The sequence below is a fragment of the Phlebotomus papatasi genome, chromosome 1, assembly GCF_024763615.1.
Source record: "Phlebotomus papatasi isolate M1 chromosome 1, Ppap_2.1, whole genome shotgun sequence".
NCBI lineage: Eukaryota > Metazoa > Arthropoda > Insecta > Diptera > Psychodidae > Phlebotomus > Phlebotomus papatasi.
The window spans coordinates 66056783-66079700 of record NC_077222.1 but is presented as its reverse complement, the minus strand read 5'-3'; the positions used below and the strand labels follow the sequence as shown (position 1 = coordinate 66079700).

The following is a 22918-nucleotide window of genomic DNA, read 5'->3' as shown; positions in this document are numbered from 1 at the left end:
TTCTCCTCCTTTGACTTACATTTAGCTCTCGGAGATGGTCAATCTGCACTTCCTGAGCCTTCTGGAAGCTCTGAAAGAGACCAAGTCAACCATTCTGGCCAAACTTTTGCCTCTCTGGAGTCCAGTTCTCTCTTCAAACACTCAACTCTCTGGCACTCTTCACGTGAGACTTCAGAGCTGCCGAGATCTAAGTCCCAGTCCAGCCGAGCAGGATCTCCATGCCTCAGATGCCCTCCTGAAGTGGCTACAACGCCTCCAGTTCAAAATGGGCCAGATTGAGCTGCAATCCTCCACGGCAACGCAGTTCTACTCCATCTAAGAACATTCCAAAGAATTCCTAGTCAACCCTAGAGACTGCTTTTTGGCAGATTTGCCCCAGAATCTCGTGCCAAGTCCCCCTGTTTGTCGTTTTAAATGTTTAGGAAAAGACTCTCATTGTTTATTGGCAAAATAAATGGATTTATTGGCTAAATTTAACTAAAACTCCTCCTCTAGGCTCCACAGCATCGATGTCCTCAACTTCATCTGCGCTGTCCAGCTGCATAGATTCGCTGGACTCTGAAATGTCAGACAGGGAGTCGGATTCGGGCACTTCACGATAGGTCTTGAAGAACTGACTAAGATCCTTGGCTTGGAAGTCTACGGTCATCTTTAGAGACTTCTGGAAGAGCTTCGCTTCGGCCTGTTGCTTCTCTAAGGCCTGTAAATCAATAGATATCTTGCTAGATCTTCTTTTCAAAGCAAATTTATTGTTCCGATAACCGCATCCTAATTTATTTCAGTTCCGATTTTGGACATTTCAATTTTCTCGAGGGATTTTTTTTTCTAAAACTTCTGTAGAATGTTACTGAAAGTCCCGTTCTAATTGTCAGAATCTAGTCATTGATGATGCAGATTAAAAGTTTTGTGAAATTAAAAACTTAACAAATTATCGAATGTTCACAAAACCACGGCTAGGAGCGCTGTTATCCATAAAAAAAATTTCCACCTTTCAATGTAAGATATCGTATAACATGGATTCAAAGTCGTTCGGGATCTCGGTTCCCCGGTAAAAGCAATGGGTTACTAAGTGTTTTACGGGTTTCCAAGAGTTTTGTTCCAAGAGTTCCCATACGTATTATAGGTTCAAAACCGCCCTATAAGGTCTCAAGCGTTTCCCGATTTCTTTGTAGAGTTGCTCAAATTTCCAGGTATTCCCCTGGTTCTTTTCCGAGCATTCCTCTACACCCATTGCATTCCTTGGTTACATAAACGTTCCCGAGTTCTCATGCGTTTCTCAAATTTCCAAGCGTTTTACGAGTTCTCAAGCCCTCCTTGGTTTCCCAAGCGTTCTCCTAGTTTTTTATCTAGTTCCGAAATCATTTCCGGGTTTCCAAAGCTTTGCCAAAATTCTGAAGCGTTGCTCAAATTCCGAAGCGTTTTCCTAGTTCGCAAGCATTCATCAAGTTATAAAGCTTTCCATAAATTCTCAAGCGTTTCCCGAGTTCTCAAGCGTTTTTCAAATCTTCTATAGCATTCCTTGAATTTCTAAACGTTTCCCGAGTTCTTAAGCGTTATCAAGTTTCAAAGCATTCCACGAGGTCCGAAAGACTTCTCAGATTCCGGACCGTTCTTAAAATTCCAAGGTGTTCCCCAAATTACCAAGCATTTCTTGATTTACTAACCGTTTCTCTAGATCTCAAGCGTTCCTCAGGTTCCTTAGTATTCCTTGGTTAGTAAAACGTTCCCTGAGTTCTCAAGCATTTCCCAAGTTTTCGAGTGTTCTTTTGAGTTCTTAAGCACTCCTCAGTCTCCTAAGCGTCCTTTTAGTCTTGAGGCCTTTACACTTCCAAACTGTTCCCAGTGTTTGAAAACTTTCTTCAAATTCTCAATCATTCATCAATTTCCGAAGCATTTTCCTTGATCACAAACCTTCATCAAGTTATAAAAGCTATCCATGAATTATCAAGCGTTTCCCGAGTTCTCAAGCGGTTTTCAAAGTTTCCAGCATGCCTTGGTTTTCTAAATGTTTCCCGAATTCTTAAACGTTATCAAGTATCCAAGCGTTCCACGAGATCCGAAAGACTCCTCGGATTCATGACCGTTCTTCAAGTTCCTACGCGTTCCCCAAATTACCAAGCATTCCTTTGTTTTCTGAGCGTTTCTCTAGTTCTGAAGCGTTCCTCAAGTTCCCTGGAATTCCTTGGTTAGTAAAACGTTTCCTGAGTTCTCAAGCATTTCCCAAGTTTTCAAACGTTCCCCGAGCTCGACTCTTCAAGCGTTTCCCACGTTTTCAAGCGTTCTATTGAGTTCTCAAGCACTCGTCAGTCTCCCAAGCGTTCTTCTAGTTTTGGAGCTTTTCAAGTTCCGAACTGTTCCCACTGTTTCAAAGTATTCTTCAAATTCACAAGGATTCATCAGCTTCCCAAAATTCTGAAAACTTTCCACGAATTCTCAAGTGTTTTCTTGGTTTTCAATCGTTCATCGATTTTCTAGACGTTGATCAAACCCTTAAGTGTTTTCTTAGGTTTCCAAGCTCTTCTAGAGTTCCTAAGCATTCGTTTGCTTCCCAAGGGCTCTTTGAGTTCCCAGGTGTTCTGAACTTTAAAAGTTTTCCTTGATTTTCCAAGAAATCCCCGGGTTATCAAGCATTCATCAATTTCCTAAGCGTTTCCCGAGTTATCAATCATTACTTAAGTCTCTTTGCATTTCTTGGTTTCTAAATGTTCCCCGAATTCTAAAACATTCTCAAATTGTAGCACAAACACTACAAACCGATAGACCGGAACATATTCGCTAGCCCATCAAAAAGGAGCCCCCATGGCACTATTCCAAGAGCCACGAATCAGGCCTCCTCACATGTTCAGGGTTGAAGTCCGACCGAGGAGCCGATTCGTATACGCCTTCGAGATGATCCCTTAGGCGCTCACCATACCATCTCCATCTATCGGTAGAGCCTAGCGATACAATGCTTCTAAAGTTAACCGTTATGACACCCCTCAGAGTCACCACCTCAACTGAACAGTGATTGGTACTGTTGGCTTAAAAGAGTCTTCGTCAAGACGGACATTCTCCCTCCAACTCCTCTAGGCTCCACAGTTGTACTACAAAATTTCCAAGCGTTCCACAATTAAACGTTTCCCTATTAAAACGGTCCACTTTTGTTCTGAGCGTCTCAATTGTCCTAATTCAAAACCATTTCCAGACGCTTTAACTTTCACAGAAGATTCAACACATTAAGTTCATATTTTTTCTGAAGAGAATTACATAAATTTGCCCCTAGACTCTTCTAAAATGTTACTGTTTAGTGAAAATTCTTTAGATATAATTTAAAAACTTCTTAAATACAAGAAAAATACGCGAGCGTAAAATGCTGCTATCGGAAACATATTAATTTAAATGGAGACAAGGGAAAGTTTCTAATTGGAGACAAGCAGTTTAAGTGAAACCGCGACGAAAGGCTTCCAAAACCTTGTTTTGTTGCTTTTGAGTGCAGGATTTGTTCTTATTCCTGGTCTTTTCTCCTTTCCCATCTAAAACAATAAGAAAATCTCTCCAAAAAATCACATTTCCGGTGTTTCCAATTGAAGCATTTGCAGACACTTCAGAAAAACCCTTTTTGTTCACGAAATAGGTAATTATTTCATTTCAAAACTTCACGTACCGTTAAAAATAAAGATTAACACTTTATTTAACTAAAATTAGCCAGAAATATGACATAAATGTTAAACAAAACGAATAAACAACAGTCACATTGTGTTTTTCATTGAAAAACATGGTCGATCGATGAAAAATTCGACGGTGAAAAGGTACACTTTTAATTTTTTCTGAGAAATTAACAAATTAAAATTTGTGAATATGAATGGATTTTCGCTTTATTTGGAGTAAAATTAACAAAATAATTAAACTGTGGTATAGAAAATATATAAATATAACAATTTAGTACTGTATTTATCATGAAAACAATGACGTTTCCATTTGGAGTAGCGAAAAATTTCCATTTGGAGAAGGTTTTGAATCAGCTTAATTTACCATAGGGTTTCCAATACTGAATCCCGAAATTTCGGGATTTCGACACTTTAATGGATCAGAATCAATCCCGGGACCAAACATTGATTAAAACGGGACCCCAGGATCTCATCCGAGAATTTTGGAGACACGGGATTTTCGGGATATACGGAAATATCCCAAGCGTTCCTTAAATTTTCAAGCGTTCTTTTAGTTTTTAAGCCTTTTTTGTATTGCGAAGCATTCCCTTGAGTCCCAATGGATACTCAAACACCGAAGTACTCCTCGTTTTCCCAGGCGTTCCCGGAGACCTCAAGCTTTCTTCAAGATTCCAGGTGCTTTCCAAATTTTCAAGGGTTTTTCAAGATCACTAGCGTCCCCCCAGGTTCTCAATCGTTCTTCAAGTTCTCAAACCCTCCCAGGTTCCCAAACGTTTCTATTGATGTGAGTTCCTGAGGTTCTTGCACATTTTTCATGGATTACTAGGATCACTCGTGTTTCTAAGTGTTTCCAGAGTTCTCCAAACACGCGTTCTCTAGCTTCCCAGAATTAAATTATCGCCCAGATTGGGACAAAATTTCACTATCTCAACACTTCACATTTTTATCAAAAATAAAACTTTTTGACTTTTGATTGGGGCAATATCAGTTAAAAAGTCAAAATTTGGAAACTTAGGTTCAAATCGCAACATTCAAAATACCATATTCCCGGTTCTATCCGACCGTTTTTGACCATTTCAAGCGCAAATGAAAGGTCTTGTAAAATTCTATAACTTTTTATAACATTCAAGTTTATCAGATTAACACAAGGGGCGCCCTAATCGCAAATATCAATTTTCATCATTCCCTCGGATATTTCCATTTTTATTGAATCCATTTTTGGAAAAATTTCATTTGAAATTCATTTAAAGAAGTATTTTATAAAATAATCGAATTATAAAAGAATAATTAAAAAATATTTTTCAAGACGATTATTTTGCAAAAATCGCCGATTTCATGGAAAACTTGATCTCTATTTTGATTTTTTTTGTTGGAATTTGATTGTATTTTTCTGAAAGTTTTTTAAAGCATTTCCTGATATTCTACGAAATTTAAAAGCAGTTTGAGTCAGAATCTGTGGAGGAATCTTCTCAGGGCATCGTAATCTTCAATCCCGGAGATGGGAAAAACTTCAATGAATGCCTTAGCAAAGAGATAATGCATTACCTTGAGTTCCTCTTGCTTCTTCAGCTGGAGCTCCAGGGACTCCTGCAGCGTCAGCATCTTGACTCCCGGATGTGAAAGCAGAGGCGGAGTGGCAGCTGTCAGATCCCATTTTTTTCTACTTCCTCGCTCAATTTCCGCCTCTGGATTGTGAACATTGCTCTTGGTTGTTTGATACGGTCGAAATTTCTCCTTTCCCGTTGTCGCTTGCTCCTTTTCACACAAGAAAACAGCGTGCCCTTCCAATTCTGCTGAAGTCCCGGAAAGTGATGAAGTGCTCCGGGATTCATCAGATTGTGGCGGTTTTTGGTACTTCTGTCTCAGTTTCTGCAGTTTATCCGAATTTCTAAGCTCAGTCTCCACAAGATAGGACGTTTGCGGAGTTTCGGAAAAGGATTCAATCTCCTGGAGATCCTCTTTAGTTATCAGAGGAGTTTCTTTGAGAATTTTGACAGTTTTCTCGAGATTTCTACTCTGAGCCAGGACTTTTATAGGATCTGGCACTTCCTCATCATCACTGTCGACCACGATATCTCTTTGAGGATCACATTTTCCTGTCCACTCGAGATTTGTCAGGGATTTCTGCCCACGGGAAGCGATATTGAGGTCAGAAAATAACCTTGCAGCCTCATCGATTTCATCGAGATCCCGGAGCCTCTTTTCTACCTTTTCTAGCATCTCCTGGATTCTTCTCCCTTTGTCCGGAAGCTTCTGGAGGCGAGACCTAGAAGAAAAACTCAATGATTAGCCCTGTAGCGAGCTTTGGAAAAGACTTTTTCTTACTTATTTTTTAGAAGGAATTTTTGCCGATCTCTCAACTCCAGAAGCTGCGGTTTTGTCAGTTTTCTCAGATCCGGAACAACTCCTTCAGTTGTTTTGTTCACTGGGCGTGTGAGTTTCTGGGAAACTTGGTCCATTTCTTGAGGATTTTCCATGATTTCGTGAAAAATTGCAAACAAATCGTCTCACGACGATTGTTTTGTTTACTGACTGCAAAAAACTGACAGCATTTACACTGTAAAAATCATTTTCAGTCAGAAACGTGAAATTAATTATTTGAAAATTTCATGAAGTATTGGAAATATTACCAGTGAATCATGGAGTCTTTTCCTAAAGAAGAATTGACGTCTGATGCGTCTGATCTCTGATATATTTCGAAATTGTGCATTAAAAGCTATCTAGAAAATGTAGAAAATACATATTTCATAATGTTCTCCGAAATAATACAAGAACTACGAGCAAATTTGTTTAAGTCAAGATGAAATATCTGCAAAATTTGCAACATTTTTACAAGGAAAAGTGAAAAATAGCTTCACTTTTTATTAGGCTTGATGGGCCCCTGTTGGAAGAACACAATAATAAAAATATTATGATAATTTACAACGATTATGTTAGCAATTAAGTTGAAATGAGAAGCAAGCCAAGTTGAATTTTCCTACTTGACAATTGAAAGAACGGCTGGGGAAGATTAATGCAAGTAGAAAATCGGGTTGCAGCCAAATGAAAAAACGGGTGTTAATTTTTCCGCATACTAGCGACGTTTCGTGCTTCATTTGAGCACTTCTTCAAACTCTGTACATGGAGATATACAAAAAAATTGAAATTGAGACTTGGAGAGACAAATTTACATCCTCAATCAGAAATTTAAACTCACAGAGCGACAGGTATAGCACCCTGGTCAAAAAACACAATAATTCAAACATCCACGACGGGAAATTACAATGCAGTTTAGGACGATGCACAGCTCAAGAACAACGCACAGAAACCATTCCGATCAACTTATCTCATTGGATAACTCCAAATCAATGGGGAGTACCAGTGGCTGAGGGCACTTCCCTCCACCCGATTATTCACACATTTACTCTCATGTCTCTGGATGTAATACATCTCCATCACATTGAGATGATGTGCTCTCCTCGTGCTATCCACAATGTTTGTGTGATCAAAGCTAAATTTGTGTTGCTCTACTCTCATATGTTGAACCAGCGACGTAGCCTCTTTACTAAAATCTTTAATGCTTAATTTGTGTTGTTTTATTCTGTTGTCCAATTTTTGTGAGGTACATCCAATGTAGATTTTACCACATTCGCATGGAATGCTGTAAATTACATTGGATTTGTCCTTCGCCGGAATACGATCCTTAAGTTTAGTGTACAGACGTCCCAGGGCATATTTTACACATGGCGCACCTCGCGGATTTCAATAGAAACTATAGTGACTTTTGACTGATTTTTTACATCAAATAGAAAATGTGCAAAAAGTTGTCACATAAAATTGGTGTTAAATGCTGTGTATTTGTGAAAGTTTTCGAGAGCTATTTCTTCTGTTATTTTATTAAAATTCTATTGAATTTGGGAATTCTCTTGGATTATTAGGAAGAAACGGCTTTAACACTTGGAAGGACCCTAGTGGCAGCCGCTGCCAATTTAGTTTTCAATTTAATTTTTTATAGTGAAGAATATATCATTTCACCTGGATGCCTGATTGAATGCGTGCAGAATTTATCTGGCTATTTTTTCGTTATAAAATTTTTAATAAAAATTAAATATTAATGTAAATATATTGCAATAACAAAAAACTGCACTCGGAAGGACCAAGTGGCAGTTGCTGCCATATGCATTTTATATAGGAGTTTGACGTTCTGCAGATGTAATTTTCTTGATTGTTAGTGTATAAAAGCCTTAAAAGAACAAATTGAAAGTGTTTTTGCAAATTATTGAGAAGAATTATGGAAAATATTGAATTGGGAAATATGAATAATTATGGGAATTATTCAATTTTTCTCTTATTTCCCAAAGCTAAAAATCCATTTTGTTAAGCGAAGTTAATAGAAAATAGTTAATAGTATTAACTATTGTACATAAAGTAGAATTTTTGCTTTGAAAAATAAGAGAAAAATTGAAACATTCAAAGGCTGCCGCATTCAAAGGCAGACCACTTTCCCTTACTCCATGATTGTGATAAAGATGAAAACATCGAATGGTTAAAAATCTTTAGATACAGTACCCAAGGAGATGAAATTTCTGATTCGGACACCAGAAAAGAACTGACTGAGGCTCCGAATGTTAAAATATATGTAAAAATATTAAAATATTATGTAAAATCCGATAAATGGCAGCAGCTGCCACTTGGTCCTTCCGTGACACTTTTAGTTAGGGTTCTACGAAGTGTTAAGGTATCTTTGTACAAAATTTCATTTTATTTAAATAAAGATTATAAAAACTACAAGCACATGAAACCTTAAAGTGGCCAAAAGTACTTACTCCACCCTATGTATATGTATTGGAAACATTAAGAACCCTGCTCTATGGACATGATTTATGAATTAATATTCAAAAAAGTTTATATACTTTACAAAATTAGGAGACTGACATCTTGTAATGTTTCACTTGAATTTAATAATATTTTGTATTTTTTGTGGAGTGAAATGTTAGAAAACATTTTCATGAATTTTTGCAAATTTTTCATACCTGAAATAAATGAAAAATTCCAGGAGCCGTTAATGAAAAATTCAAATGACAAAAACTGACAGCATTCTTTTCGCGCCAATTTTAAAGTAAGGTCTTTTGCAAAAGGTTCACCGTAGTAAAATTTGTCACGTCCTCAGCTGCATTTGTTTTGGTTTTCCTGAGAAAAATTGTATTTTTCTTTTCATTATCGCTATTAGCATTAGATTTATTTATTATTTGATTTTCAAAGTGATAGCGCGTCAATTAAGCAAGAATTTCGGTGAGAATCTTTGAAAGAGCAATAATTCAATCCCGTTGTGCAATATTCCTAACCAAACTTTTTCTTGATTTTTCTAATTTTCTTGAGTTTTTGCAATTAAATCGTAGAAAATGACCAGTGAAGAACTTCTCCAGAAGTTTATCAGTCTTGGCATGACTGAACAAAAGGCCAAGGAGACGCTGAAGAATGCCAATGTTACGAAAAATCTTAATGAAGTGCTGCAGGGAATTGATCCGGGAAGCCTTCCGGAAGGTTCTGGGATGTTGCTTTACCATATGGCCTCGAAGATAAAGCCACAGATCTGTGGACACTTGGGTCTCCTCGGTAAGTACATTAAAGAGCAGAAACTGGATACAATCCCACGAGTTGACGCTGCTCTGGAGTTTCTCCTGACGCATGGAGTCAAGGACTCTAGTGTGAATCTTCAGGATTTTGAAAAGGCCTGTGGTGTGGGCATTGTAGTGACCCCTGAGGAAATTGATAGGGCTGTGGAAGGAGTGATTGGGAAAAATCGGGAGGCGATCTTGCAGCAGAGGTATCGTTTCAATATCGGGAAAATTATGCAGGAAGTACGTACAGCTTTGCCATGGGCTGACGGAAAAGCTGTCAAGAGTGAGGTTGAGGTGCAAATTTTCGATCTGTTGGGCCCCAAGACTGAGGAAGATCTGAAACCTCCGCCAAAAGTTGAAAAGAAACCCAAGAAAGAAAATGAGGTTAAGGTGAATGTCCGGGAGGATTCTGGGGATGGGGCTTGCAACATCGCTGAGTTGATGCGTACAAAGGTTCATTTCCATGCTCCCGGGGAGAATTACAAAACCGATGGGTATGTGGTGACGGCAAATACGGAAAGATTGCTTCGGGAGCATCTGAAAGCTACTGGAGGAAAAGTCCGCACGCGCTTCCCACCAGAACCCAATGGAATCCTCCACATTGGCCACGCTAAAGCTATTAATATCAACTTTGGCTATGCTCAGGCTCATGGAGGCACGTGCTACTTGAGATACGATGATACCAATCCAGAAAAAGAGGAAGAGAAATTCTTTGTGGGAATCAGGGATATGGTGGAATGGCTGGGCTACAAACCCGCTAAAGTCACGCACTCCAGCGACAATTTCCAGCAGCTCTACGAATGGGCAGTGCTGCTGATCCAGAAGGGCATGGCCTATGTCTGTCATCAAAAGGGCGAGGAGATGAAGGGATTCAATCCTGAACCTTCTCCTTGGCGCGATCGTCCGATCCAGGAGAGTCTCCAGCTCTTTGAGGACATGAAGAATGGGAAGATTGCCGAAGGCCAAGCTACGCTGAGGATGAAAATCACATTGGAGGAGGGAAAACAGGATCCAGTAGCTTACAGGTAATTGTGAAAACTTTTCTCTACATTTTTTTTTATTTAAAAATTTTTCACATAATACAGTGGGACCTCGATAGAGTCAACTTATTATTTCCCGGCCTGTTGACTCTATTGGAGTCCGAAAAAAAATCAATTAGAGTAAATTAAGCTAATTCAAAACATGCTCCAAATGGAAATTTTTCGCTACTCCAAATGGAAACGTCATTGTTTTCATGATAAATACATTACTAAATTATTTTATTTATATATTTTCTATACCACAGTTTAATTATTTTGTTAATTTAGCTCCAAATAAAGCGAAAATCCATTCATATTCACAAATTTTAATTTGTTAATTTCTCAGAAAAAATTAAAAGTGTACCTTTTCGCCATCGAATTTTTCATCAATCGACCATGTTTTCCAATGAAAAACACAATAAAGTGACTTGTTTATTCGTTTTGTTTAACATTTATGTCATATTTCTGGTTAATTTTACTTAAATAAAGTGCTAATCTTTATTGTTAACGGTACGTGAAGTTTTTAAATTAAATAACTACCTATTTCGTGAACAAAAAGGGTTTTTCTGAAGTGTCTGCAAATGTTTCAATAGGAAACACCGGAAATATGATTTTTTGAAGAGATTTTCCTATTGATTTAGATGGGAAAGAAGAAAATACCAGGAATAAGAACAAATCCTGCACTCAAGAGCAAATCAACAAGGTTTTGGAAGCCTTTCGTCGCGGTTTCACTTACACTGTTTGTCTCCAATTAGAAACTTTCCCTTGTCTCCATTTGGATTAATATTTTTCCAATGTAAGCATTTTACGCTTGCGTATTTTTCTTGTATTTAAGAAGTTTTTAAATTATATCTAAAGAATTTTCACTAAACAGTAACATTCTAGAAGAGTCTAGGAGCAAATTTATGTAATTCTCTTCAGGAAAAATATGAACTTAATGTGTTGAATCATCTGTCAAAGTTAAAGCGTCTGGAAATGGTTTTGAATTAGGACATTTACCTTAAAATGTGAAATTTTGATAGAAAGGGGTATTATTTTATATTTGTACTAGATCATTTATAAATTCAACACGATAGTCGAATATTATTCAATTAACACATAAAATCTACAACATCTGGCCCAAAAAAGTCGTATATTTGGGCAAAAGTTGGAGATTCAAGAATGATTTTACGGAATGTTTTTATTATTAGTAAATACCTTAAGTATAAATTACTCTCTTTGTGGTAATATTGAGATCAACCACGATGTTAAAAAAAGGAAATGGTGGTTTAGAGATTTTTGTATTTTTTTGAAGAACTCTTGTAGATATTTAATTATTGAGAATACGATGCAATTAATATTATTAACTAGATTTTTTTCAAACTTTTTGATGAATAAAAGAAGAGACTGATAGTTGTTTTCGTTATGATAGCACTATGGCACTAGACTTCACAAAGAGAGCAATAAAACTAATTTTTCACATTTTCTTCATGTTTTGTAATATGTGCGCTGTATGGTTATAAATATCGATTTGGTGTCTTCAGATGACCCCTTAATAAGTCAACCTGTGGATTATTAATATGATCCTCATTCCCTCCAAATTTTGTTCCAAATTTGCTTTTGAGATACTAATCCTTTTAATTAAAAATGTAACTTAAAATAAATTTACCCGTTTTTTTAGTAGGGTAATTTTTATGATCGTTTATCATTTAATTTTTTTAGGAAGTATAAGTTCTTAGAACAAACAAAGTTAGAAAAAGTTTGTTCACTATGTTATACTCAAAAAATCTAGCATCCTGTACGTTTTTCTTTACTTTACAAAACTCCTTACAATGCGATCATAGGATAATCAAAAAATTTTACGACAAGAGAGAAAAGACAAAAGAACTTTCAATCTGTCAAAACGCTTAAAATCACGAAAATAAGTTTTTTTTGTTTGTTGGAAAATAGTTATATGGTTAATATACGAATTTTATCATAATAAGAGAAGAGCACCGGCGAACTGCAGTGTTCCTCGGATCGTCAGGTTATTACCATATTGTTGCACCAATTCAAATGACTCTTTAAAAATTTATTAGCTACTTTTTACCATTTAACTCTCACAAGAATACAGTGCATTATCCCAGATTTAATTTATAAAACCAATTTTCCGTGAGACATCTGATTAAATTCGTGACGATCCGTGGTACAGAGTACATAATTGCAATTACACCTATATTTTTTTATTAATTTATTGTAAAAATAAGAATCGCACCTAATTTAAAATTCAATTGCACAGATATAGTTAAATGGATCACTAATAAACCGATTAGCATTCACAAAAATACCAAATACTAGGGGAAGTGCTCATAATTTTGGACAGTCTGCATATAAGCATCGATATCCTAAGTTTGAAGTGCGATATTTTCAATACTAATTGACTTTTTTTGTTACTCTCTTTTCAGAAGGATTGTTTAGAAACTTGGCAAGCTATTTATAATCTCATTTTTACTAAAATTAGTTTTAATACGTTTAAAAATGAATTGATATGTAGAGGTGAATTTGACTCTTATTTTGGACAACTTGGTTATTAATTTTTACAACTTGTCTGTAAATTTGGACAGATAATCCGCCTCAACAGGATACCCATTGTTCTTCATTTTATGAACCAATCTTACCAAGTCCTCTTCCTGGTCATGTAAGAGAAACGTGGAATGTCACAAGAAGCCCAGAAACTTTCCATATCATTCATTAGAGTTGACTTCGGTACTCCAAGTACGTGCGGATTCGCTCATTCCCTGCCCTTTCCGGGAGCCTTTCAAGGCATTTCTCACTGCATCTCTTTCGTAGAGATGATGCTCCTTTGTTTCTCCAGGCATTTGTCCAACCTAGTCATCACAAAAGCTAAAACTTCACGAAATTTCGTGAGAAAAACACCTGTCCAAAATAAGAATCATCACCTCACTGGTGAATGTCTTAAAAAATTTCCCATTTTTTACACGAAAAATATAATTCACAAGGCAAATCTCACTTCAGGTCAAATGTACAAATCATCAGTAACGTGAATCAACACAATATTCAATGAATATTCAATAATATCACTCAAAAACAGCGAACAAACTTTGTTAGTACTTCACCAAAACTAAATAAGACTGAAGTAAGCCACGAAGTTCTGTCATATTTCTCGTAAGCAATTGCTCACACTGAATTTTCAACAAAGCAATTTCAACTCAAATCATATTCAAATTTTAACGTATTTAGTGTTAAAATCTTCCAAAAAGAACAAATATTTAGATAGAATTCATTATTCATCAAATATTGGAATAAAAATCCATCATTTTAATCAATTTATTTTTAGTGTCCAATGTTATCCTCAAAGTGTCCAAAATAAGAAACTGGACAAAATTATGAGCATTTACCCTATATTGAGGCTAATTTTTTCACCTAAATTTCGAGCATTTCTTTTAACATTCCGATCCGGGGTGCTCTTTCCGTATTACCATGTACTTACTTTAACTTAAAAAAAAAATCATAATATTGTTATTTCATTAATAAAGGAAAAGTTGACTCTATCGGAGTCAATTTGGGTCCCAGTTGACCCTTTCGGAGTCCGTAAAGTAAAAAAAAAAATAGCTGTTGACGCTGTTGACTATTGGAGATTGACTCTAGCGGGAGTTGACTCTATCGAGGTCCCACTGTATATTTAGTTGACTATTAATAGAATCTTTATGCAGAGAAATTTTACTCTTTGTACTTTACAAATTTTGAAAATAAAAAGTAAAACCCTTTAAGTCAGAAATTACGTTACGAATATTGCAAAACTTAAAAATAAAATAATTTGTCCAGATAAAAAATCCAGGCTAGTGAATTCTCATGCTATCAGTTTCTATTCAGGCTCCAAAGGAACAAAACATATATTCTTTTGATCTTTCACCAGGATCAAGTTTATCCCTCATCCGAGGACCAGTGATTGGTGCATCTATCCGACGTATGATTACACTCATTGCCTCTGCGACAGCATCGAGAACATCACACACAGCCTTTGTACGAAGGAGTTCCAGTCTCGTCGGAGTTCCTACTACTGGCTCTGCAACGCCCTGGATATCTACTGTCCTGTCCAGTGGGAGTACGGAAGGCTCAATGTTAACTATACGGTGGTGTCGAAGCGCAAAATAGCCAAGTTGATCACGGAGAAGATTGTCCAGGACTGGGATGATCCCAGACTTTTTACTCTGACTGCCCTACGTCGAAGGGGCTTTCCTCCTGAAGCCATTAATAATTTCTGCGCCCAAATGGGTGTTACTGGGGCTCAGGGAAGTGTAGATCCTGCCATGCTGGAGGCTTCTGTGCGAGATGTTTTGAACAACACAGCTCCCAGGACGTTGGTGGTCCTCGAACCTCTGAAAGTCACTCTCACGAATTTCCCCTATAGCAATCCTGTTGCTAGAACTGTGGAAAATTTTCCAGGTAGCCCAGAAAGGGGTACCCATGAGATAGTTCTGGACAAAGTGATCTTCATCGAAAGATCGGACTTCAAGGAAGTTCCCGAAAAGGGCTATCGTCGCCTGTCTCCGGCTCAACCTGTGGGATTACGGCACGCTGGACTCGTGATAGCAGTGTCTGAGATTGTGAGGGATACTGCAGGAAATATTAAGGAGCTTCTGTGCACGTGTCAGACACTCGAAGTGGCTGAGAAACCCAAAGCTTTCGTGCAGTTTGTGTCTAAGCCTTTGGATGTCGAAGTGAGACTCTATGAATCACTGTTTCGTCACAAGAATCCCGAGGATCCCAACGAAGTGCCTGGAGGTTTCCTCAGTGATTGCAATCCCAACTCCCGGACGGTTCTTCGGGCTTTAGCTGATGGAAGTTTGAAGGGGGCTAAAGTTTACGAAAAGTTCCAGTTTGAGCGAATTGGCTTCTTCTCTGTGGATCCGGATTCCACTTCAGAGAAGCTGGTCTTCAATAGAACAGTAACACTAAAAGAGGATGCTGGGAAAATGTGAAAAACCCTAGCTTCAGACTAAATAAAAAATTATCAAGAAATGAGCTTTTTCTTTCGTTAAGTTTTAGGCGTCTGACGCCATCTTGCTTTTAAGCTTTTTGGTTACTTTTTTTCTTGTGGCATTGCAGGGATTCTGCGGAATTTTAAGGATTATAACCAACAAATTCCTGGTAAAAAAATATTTGATTTAGATATATTGCCCGATATTGCGTTACATTTACTACTCGGTAGGTAAATAATTCAGTAATTTTGAGAGAAAAAATTTCCAAAGCATACATAACCTTAAATTTCAAGCAATATTGCTGCGCGCCCTTAAAGTTTTTGAGAGTTTTCCGAGTTTCTACGTGAAAATCAAGAAAATCAGCAGGAATATGAGTGCATCAAATGGAGAATTATCATCTGCAATAAATATTCAATGTGAAAACTTGAGGGAAATTCTTAAATCTTTAGAGGAAAAGCGATTGGTGCTTTCTCGTGCTGCTGAAGAGAATTTGATCATCAGGTGCCAGTTGCAGCTTTTGTGCCAGACAATTTTCAACCATCATCTCCAATGTGGGTAGTTCGGGGTAGTTTTATCTAATAATTGTTATTTATTGGGACTTTATTTGAAAATTTTGAGGATTTGCAGGTGTTGGGACTGAAGCTTCTGATTACAGACACGAAATTGAGTTGCAGAAATTAATCAAAGAGAATAAGAACTCTGAAATACTTATAATGAACATGTGCAAGACAATCGCCAAAATGTGCGATGAATCTTACAGACTTCTCAATCTAATCCAGGGAATCCAGGACAATCATCCTGAGTTGTTCTCCGACTTTGAGGAATCTGAGGAATATTCAATGGATGAGATTGAGGCTGATAGTAGCGAGGAGGATGAAGAAAAAACAGATGATTCGATTGAGGATGAGGAAAAGGAAGATTAGGAGATGTATTGAATTTCCAGGGTGTGCTGTAAAACGTGTAAAACGAATTCTGAAATAAAAATTTATATTTACAATTTTCCCGCGCCACGAAAAGGCGCCACAATCGAAAAAGAGTTTTTCACACCAAAATACGGGACCTAACCTCATTTTTTGTTAAAAAATGTCTTTGATTCGTGTTCAAGTGGGATTTTCTCAGTTTTTCCGCCTCAATTGCCGATATTTTGCCACTGGAGCTGCTCCAGCAAGTGAAGAGTATGTGACAGAGGCACAATATCCAGAGATCAAGGATCCCAGCTTCCATGCGAGAATGTACCGGCGAAAGGAGGAGTGGCATGAGAAACTCCGGAAAGTAGCCACTGTGGAGGAGAAACTGATAGGTATCAACATGCCCAGATACTATGGGTACAAGTGTGTGATGCTGAATGATCAGAAATATCCCTACAATTGCTTGGCACTCAATCAATTCTGCACTCGGACAGTTTTTCACGAGTCTGAAAAACTTCCGGACTTCTACAGGAAGTTCGATGAGACTGTGGAACGGATGGCAAACAGCCTGAAGGGGGCCATTGAAGAGACAGTCTGGCATGAACTGAGGGGCTACCGGAGAGCCCATGAGGTAAGCAATGTTGAAATAAATAAGGGAGATGAGTTGGATATTGTGGCTGCGGCTGTTGTCCGGGCAATCAATAGAGTCCTCCTGAACAGCATGTGCGAGGAATTTTCGCATCTGGATGAGGTAGATGTTGATCTGACACCTCGACATGAGGCTTTTTGGACAGTGGGAGGGATAAAACCGCCTGGAAAATTTGTGAAAATCCGAAAAAATTCAGGCTGGGCAAAGGAATATAAAGATGATCCTGTAGATAGATTTTTCCAATATCGAGGGTCTCCATATCTTGCTCTGAGGCATGAATTCCCCCTTGAGCCTCTGACAGACGTTTTGCAGGATTCCTCTAGTGTCCCAGAGTTCCTCTATGATCCCCATACCATCGGCTATGCTACTGACCACTGCCACGGAACTTGTATTCCTGGCTTCTGGCCAGGAGAACACAGAGAATTTGGGACACTCTCCTTTCAATCAAGGAGTTACTTGGTTAACAGGAATAAGAATTACGGTGCCCAGGATGAACAGGAAGCTCTGCATGCTACAGGAATAACTAGTACTTATGCCTGGCTTCTGGCCCAAGCAGCTTATCAGGGTTTTAACACCTACAATGAGCTCACTTATCCCCTTGTGGGGCAGACAGTGGTCACAGATGGTCAGAACTGGTCATTTTATGCCTATCAACTCAATACTCTTCTCCTGCATTCGCATTTCTGGAAGGAAAATCCAAAAGCCAACGAATGCTGGGGAACTCCTGAAGAAAAACTCTTCCAGGAGATTGATGACCAAGGAAAACTTATCGGATTCAATGAGAAAGTCCTCAGAAATCTCATAGCTTTCTACTGCAATGCTCCCAAGAAGCGAAACATCGAGATGAGGCCCTATTTGGACCCAAAGGAACAGCATTTGGCAGATATTGAGAACCCGGAGAAGAGGAAATGGCTCGAAGAGAGATTTAAGTTCATCATGTCCAATAGGCCGAAGCACCATCAGATTCCAGAGATTCAGAACTGGGAGAAGATCTACCAGATTGACCACGACAAGAGACCCATGGATGCCAGGAGAAAGTTCTTCCAGCTCAATGTGAACCCTTTCAGAAGGCGCTTGAATGAACACATGCCTAGGTATATTCCCAAGCCCCTTAGGCCAGGAGGACCCAAAAGCAAAGACAAGTTTGTCAAGGAGTGGTACCCAGATTGCTGAGCATTTTCTCTTTGTAGTCTCTAGTTCAAATAAAGATTTCTCCATGTTTTTGATTCTTTGCCAGACTTTGGTCAGACAGAAATACTCATTTTTTTTTATTAGAAATTCATCAATTTTACAGGAAAGTCAGACTTAGAGGATATCTTCAGTTTCCTTATTCTCATCCTCAGTAGAATCATCTTCTCTCTCTCCATTCTCCTCGCTGCCCTCATTATCCTCAGTATCATCTATGGAAGATTCCTCGGAGAACATCTGACGATTGTTGCCCTGGACGAGATTAACCAAAGTACGACAGTCGTCACGTGTTTTAGCAACAGAATTGCTTCTCTGAACCAAGAGAGCTTCAAAATTGTTGCATTCTTTGAGTAATTTCTGCAATTCAATTTCATCTTTGTTTTCAAGGGCTTTATCTATGCCGGAAACACCTGAAATTACTCAAAAATCCTAATTGAAACTCCATGGAAAGAATACCCGAAGTTAAGAATACCCACATTGCAAATTATTGGTGAGATTATTCTGGTACAAAGGCATCATCTTGCCCTGGTTTATAGCCAATGCTTCAGCAGCACGAGAAAGCTCAGATCGATTTATTTCCATAGATTCGAGAATTTCTTCCAATGCTTTTATTTCGGAATGGATCTCAGATGATGATTCTTCATCAGATGAACTCATAGTTGCTGCTTTCGCGAGGGAAAACTCAGAAAAATATGAGCGCGAACTTGGTTTGGATTTTTGAGGTTATGTGTAGCTCGAATAAATAAAATTCCTAAATTTCGACGAATATATTCCACAAAAAATCTCAAAGATAAAGTAAAATGTAAGGTAAGGTAAGTCATAAACCCCAATTTACCTGAAAACTGTTGGCTGTAGTGGCGAGTAGTTCTCCGCTGGCTTCTCTGACCCAGGAAAAATCAAGGAAAAGTTAAGAAAACAAAATGGCGTTCTACGCCCAAAACTGAACGAAAGAAAAGCTCTCCTGTGAACTATACCCAATGGCCGCAGAAATTCCACTAGATTTCCAACAATCTTTTCTGGAATATCCGCAGATTTTCCAAGAGGAGATATGGAGATATCTCGTCAGTTAAATCAGCATTTGTCGTAACTTCATTTTTGCGATTTTGGGATATATACATATTTAGAATCGGCGTAATTTTGTTTAATAAACTCACTTGAGAAAAAGAAACATTTATAAGCCCATTAAAAATTATTTTAAACAAAAATTATCGTAAGTGCCCTTAATTAATAAAAATTTATCAGAATTTGTCGTAACTTCCATTTTTGGGGAAGTTACGACAAATTTTCATTCAAAATTTGCTCTAATCAGCCGTAACTTTTTTAGCTCGCTTGCGTGGCTTGTAATTTGCAGCAAAATTGTAATATTTCTCATTAAAACGTTCACAAACTCTTCCATATATCCAAAGACAGTGCGAAAAATGCAACATTAAATGAGACGCTCAGAGCAGAAGTGGTCTCCTTTGCATGCATTTCCCTATTAAAACAGTCCACTTCTGCTCTGAGCGTCTCAAATCATTTTAATTCGATACAGTGCCCGCTCTCTAATCCGGATCGCCGTAATCCGGACGAGTTATCGACGGTTACATTTAAAATACTTTTGAGGTTATGTATGCATGCGTGTTCAGCAATGAAAATTAATTATCCTGTGATGTTTTTGTTTAATAAATGAAGTTATGATAACATAGAATTCTCTAATTATGTCTTTTTAATCTTCTTTAAAACTTTTATTCTAATTCTACAAAAAAAACCTTGTATTATATTTTCGAGACGTTGAACAAATTCAAAAAATCCATCCGGATTACGAAGCGGACATCTGTCATATTGTCTCCCAATCATCCGGATTACAAAGCGGGCACTGTATTTGTGAGAAAAAAGTGAGGAAAAATTCCTGCCCACCTGTCATCAATTCAAAACAAAACAAGCGATGCGGCGCACAAAATTTATTAAATTAAATTTATAAAATAAAAGCTTTTAGGGACAGAGACCACAGTTTAATTGACTAATTTAGTAAAATAAAGGCACTCATTATCACTAGAGTAATTAAAATTGACATAATGTGTTTTTGAAAATTGTCGTAACTTCCAAGATCTCCATACATTAGAAGTTACGGCTTTATAAACGATGCAAGTTACGATAAAATATTATTGTGTTTCTTCTAATATATATCTCAATATCTCAGCTTTTAAATCATTTTATAAAGATTTTTTCAAGTTAACTTACAGTTTATTAGTGCCACTTTTATTATTTTGACTTTTATTTATCGCATTCGGGGCTCATTTTTAAGAAAAATAATGCTGAACTGAAAATTTCGTCTCCTGAAAAGTTGTCAAAAGGAAGTTACGACAAATGCTGACTTAACTGACGATCTGGCGCTAAATTTTTTTTTTGTAGGGGAGACTAGGGCAAAAAGTCACAAATCGAAAATTTTAACTCTTTCGTCTCCTTTGGGACTCTGGGTACCCATGGAAAAAAGATTTTTTTTAGACTATTTAGAATCGATAAAAATCCGATTCTTGTGGATGATTACAAACTATAAGGATGTCCAAATCTAGGATATTTTTTGCAGGATCCCAATTACCTCCTGAGCTTAGATATTTTTGGTCAAAAATCGTGAATTTTCGATTTTCTGCTTCCATGCAGAAATTGTGACTTTTTTCGTATTTCTAGACCAGAATAAGGAAAAACCTCTCGGGGCCAATAAGTATGATAACTAACAATTACAGATTGTATAAATTCGAAAAAAAATTTTTTCTTAAATTTTCAAAAAAAAACTTGTCCAAACTTTATGGGTACTCTCGTCCCCAAAAGAGGTCAAATGTAAGGTTATCCTGCCAATGCCCGCCATTTGCTTTTCGACACCAACCTTGTAACAAAATTCCAAGCGGGAGTGACATTTTTGCCAATATGGCCGATAATTTTGACATTTGGCATCGCGGGAGATTGCTTTCGGGGAAGCTTTTCCTATTCTTCCTGATTTTGGTGAATTCTGATTGTCCAGGAAGTGTCTTTTATGCTTTTGAGAAAGCTTAATATGTCTACAGTAACATCGTGTTGAAAGAAATGTGTTTTAAAGCAGAGGTGTGCAAGAAACCGTTGAAACCGAATTAACGTCAAATGAAACATGTACGTCAATGGTCAAAACGCTACTATAAGAAACTTATTTTGACGTTAATTCGGTTTCAACGGTTTCTTGCACACCTCTGTTTTAAAGTGTTATGTGTAAAATATGATGAGGAATCTGTTGACAAGCAGGAGCTGGGTGTCTTTTTTTAGCACTTCCTGGACATCCCACAAGATACTGATCAATAATTCATCTTGTTTTAGTTATCAACATCGTACAGGAGTCTTTTGACACGCACAAATAGTTTACAAAATCGATAATATTGGCTTTGGGAAAATTGAAGTTTGTATCCTTTGCGTTCTTTTGGGGACGAGAGTACCCAAGAGTTTTCCAATTTCCCAGAGAAGGAAAAATTTTTTCTCTGTAAAAGTATCATATTTGACCACTAAGAGTTACAATAAAGTGAGTTTTACTGAAATTCGTTCGCTGGATATGTTGTGGTCCGGAAAGAGTTAAGGACGATTTGGTTACCCGTACCCGTGACCCATAGAGAAAATAAATTTTTCCTGGCTACCTAAAGTAATTTATTTCTGATGTTTATGCGTAATCGCAAAGTAGAAGGTTGTAGAAATCTATTTCTTTGCAAATCTCCAACTATTTGCTAATGCAGTAAATATTTAAGTTCAAAAGTATCAAACTACCGCATTTATAAATGATTTTTATTATTTTTCTTTTTGAATTTTATTTTTTTTTAAGCTAAAGTTCTTGGCACTAGAACAGAGGTGTGCAAGAAACCGTTGAAACCAAATTAACGTCAAAATAAGTTTGTTATAAGTAGCGTTTTGACCATTGACGTACATGTTTCATTTGACGTTAATTCGGTTTCAACGGTTTCTTGCACACCTCTGCACTAGAAACTACAATAACTATACTATACATATAATTTTTCATTAGAACTAAAATAATCATTTATCGGTATTGCCAGAAAAATTATTTAAATTTTTGGGCATTTTTAGTCCCTGTTCATAGAGTCAAAAAAGTTTCACAATTTTCTTTATCGATTTCATGTTTATTGTTGATTTTCGGTTCGTAAAAGTGTTTCGTCGTCTGTAAAGGGATGAGAAATGTCTGCGAGTTTCCACGGACTTTTCAGACGAATATTTCCACGTCTTTCCTACGGATTAGCGGTGCAGTTAACAACAATTTAAGAATTTGAAAAAATCCTGTTTACCTATTTATTGAGTCAAAATATGGAATGAATAAATGGAGGAATAAACGGAATATAAATTTCTGGATAAATATTTGTTGAGTCCTCAGGAGTAAGACTACGCACTACGGACAGGACGTGCTATAAAGCTAGAACATTTTTTAAGAAGAAAGTGAAACAATCTCAAAAACTGAAATATAATCGAGTTACCTCAATACATGTGTTTTTTTTTATTTGTTCTCCAGAATGTAAATAATATTTAGTGGACATTACTTAAGGTCAGGATGACCTCTTTAGCCAAGAACTGGAGTGAATAGTGTTTAGTTATGAAGTGCAGTGTTTGGAAGTGAAAAAATAAATTTCCATGATCAGTGAAAAGCTCGAATCTCAAGGGTTTCATTTAGTGAGTACATTATGAACTTTTTTTTTTATATTTCCTACCACCGAGGGCCGCCATAAAAAAGAAAATTCCTCCACAAAAGGAAGATAATATCTTTTCCAATTTTTGGTGAACCCTACGCTATTGGCCATCAATTTTATAACGAGCGTAACCAGTGCCGATTACATTCATTTTATTCAACTTGAGGAAAATTATTTTACATGAAAACTTGCACAGATTTCTAATTCGAACGTCCTCTCCGTACTATTACTTTAACACTAAATCTATAAATACCCGGT

The 22918-nt window shown here is 37.2% G+C and overlaps 5 protein-coding genes across 27 annotated transcripts in view; 3 read left to right on the top strand and 2 right to left on the bottom strand.

The window, feature by feature from the left end:
• The window catches only part of LOC129810289 (protein unc-79 homolog), a 28463-nt gene extending 27991 nt beyond the window's left edge, over window positions 1–472 (top strand). For all 22 annotated transcript variants that reach the window (XM_055860745.1, XM_055860709.1, XM_055860801.1 and 19 more), the window contains one exon: window positions 26–472. In XM_055860745.1, the coding sequence (XP_055716720.1) occupies window positions 26–319 (294 nt within the window). In that variant the 3' untranslated portion in view covers window positions 320–472. The remainder of the gene's footprint in view (window positions 1–25) is intronic.
• Window positions 439–6197, bottom strand: LOC129810395 (uncharacterized). The gene is made up of 3 exons (XM_055860847.1): window positions 5973–6197; window positions 5193–5913; window positions 439–700 (listed from the first exon to the last, which is right to left on the bottom strand). Exons 1-3 carry the CDS (start codon window positions 6122–6124, stop codon window positions 461–463), a joined length of 1113 nt encoding a protein of 370 aa, XP_055716822.1. The 5' UTR covers window positions 6125–6197; the 3' UTR covers window positions 439–460.
• Window positions 6198–8741: 2544 nt separating this feature from the next.
• LOC129810264 (probable glutamine--tRNA ligase) lies at window positions 8742–15267 on the top strand. Of its 2 annotated transcripts, none has more exons than XM_055860613.1 (3): window positions 8742–8918; window positions 9006–10272; window positions 14162–15267. In XM_055860613.1, the coding sequence occupies exons 2-3, from the start codon at window positions 9029–9031 to the stop codon at window positions 15225–15227; spliced, it is 2310 nt and encodes a 769-aa protein (XP_055716588.1). In that variant the 5' UTR covers window positions 8742–8918; window positions 9006–9028; the 3' UTR covers window positions 15228–15267. The 2 variants fall into 2 exon arrangements, with proteins under 2 accessions (XP_055716588.1, XP_055716597.1); XM_055860622.1 differs by having other exon boundaries at window positions 8754–8918; window positions 9026–10272.
• Window positions 15268–15523: 256 nt separating this feature from the next.
• On the top strand, window positions 15524–18039 carry LOC129810278 (39S ribosomal protein S30, mitochondrial). The gene is made up of 2 exons (XM_055860635.1): window positions 15524–15778; window positions 15855–18039. Exon 2 carries the CDS (start codon window positions 16311–16313, stop codon window positions 17955–17957), a length of 1647 nt encoding a protein of 548 aa, XP_055716610.1. The 5' UTR covers window positions 15524–15778; window positions 15855–16310; the 3' UTR covers window positions 17958–18039.
• A 44-nt stretch (window positions 18040–18083) lies between these two features.
• LOC129810281 (uncharacterized) lies at window positions 18084–18856 on the bottom strand. Its single transcript, XM_055860650.1, has 3 exons — window positions 18808–18856; window positions 18449–18653; window positions 18084–18382 (listed from the first exon to the last, which is right to left on the bottom strand). Exons 2-3 carry the CDS (start codon window positions 18627–18629, stop codon window positions 18090–18092), a joined length of 474 nt encoding a protein of 157 aa, XP_055716625.1. The 5' UTR covers window positions 18630–18653; window positions 18808–18856; the 3' UTR covers window positions 18084–18089.
• Between the last annotated feature and the right edge of the window lie 4062 nt (window positions 18857–22918).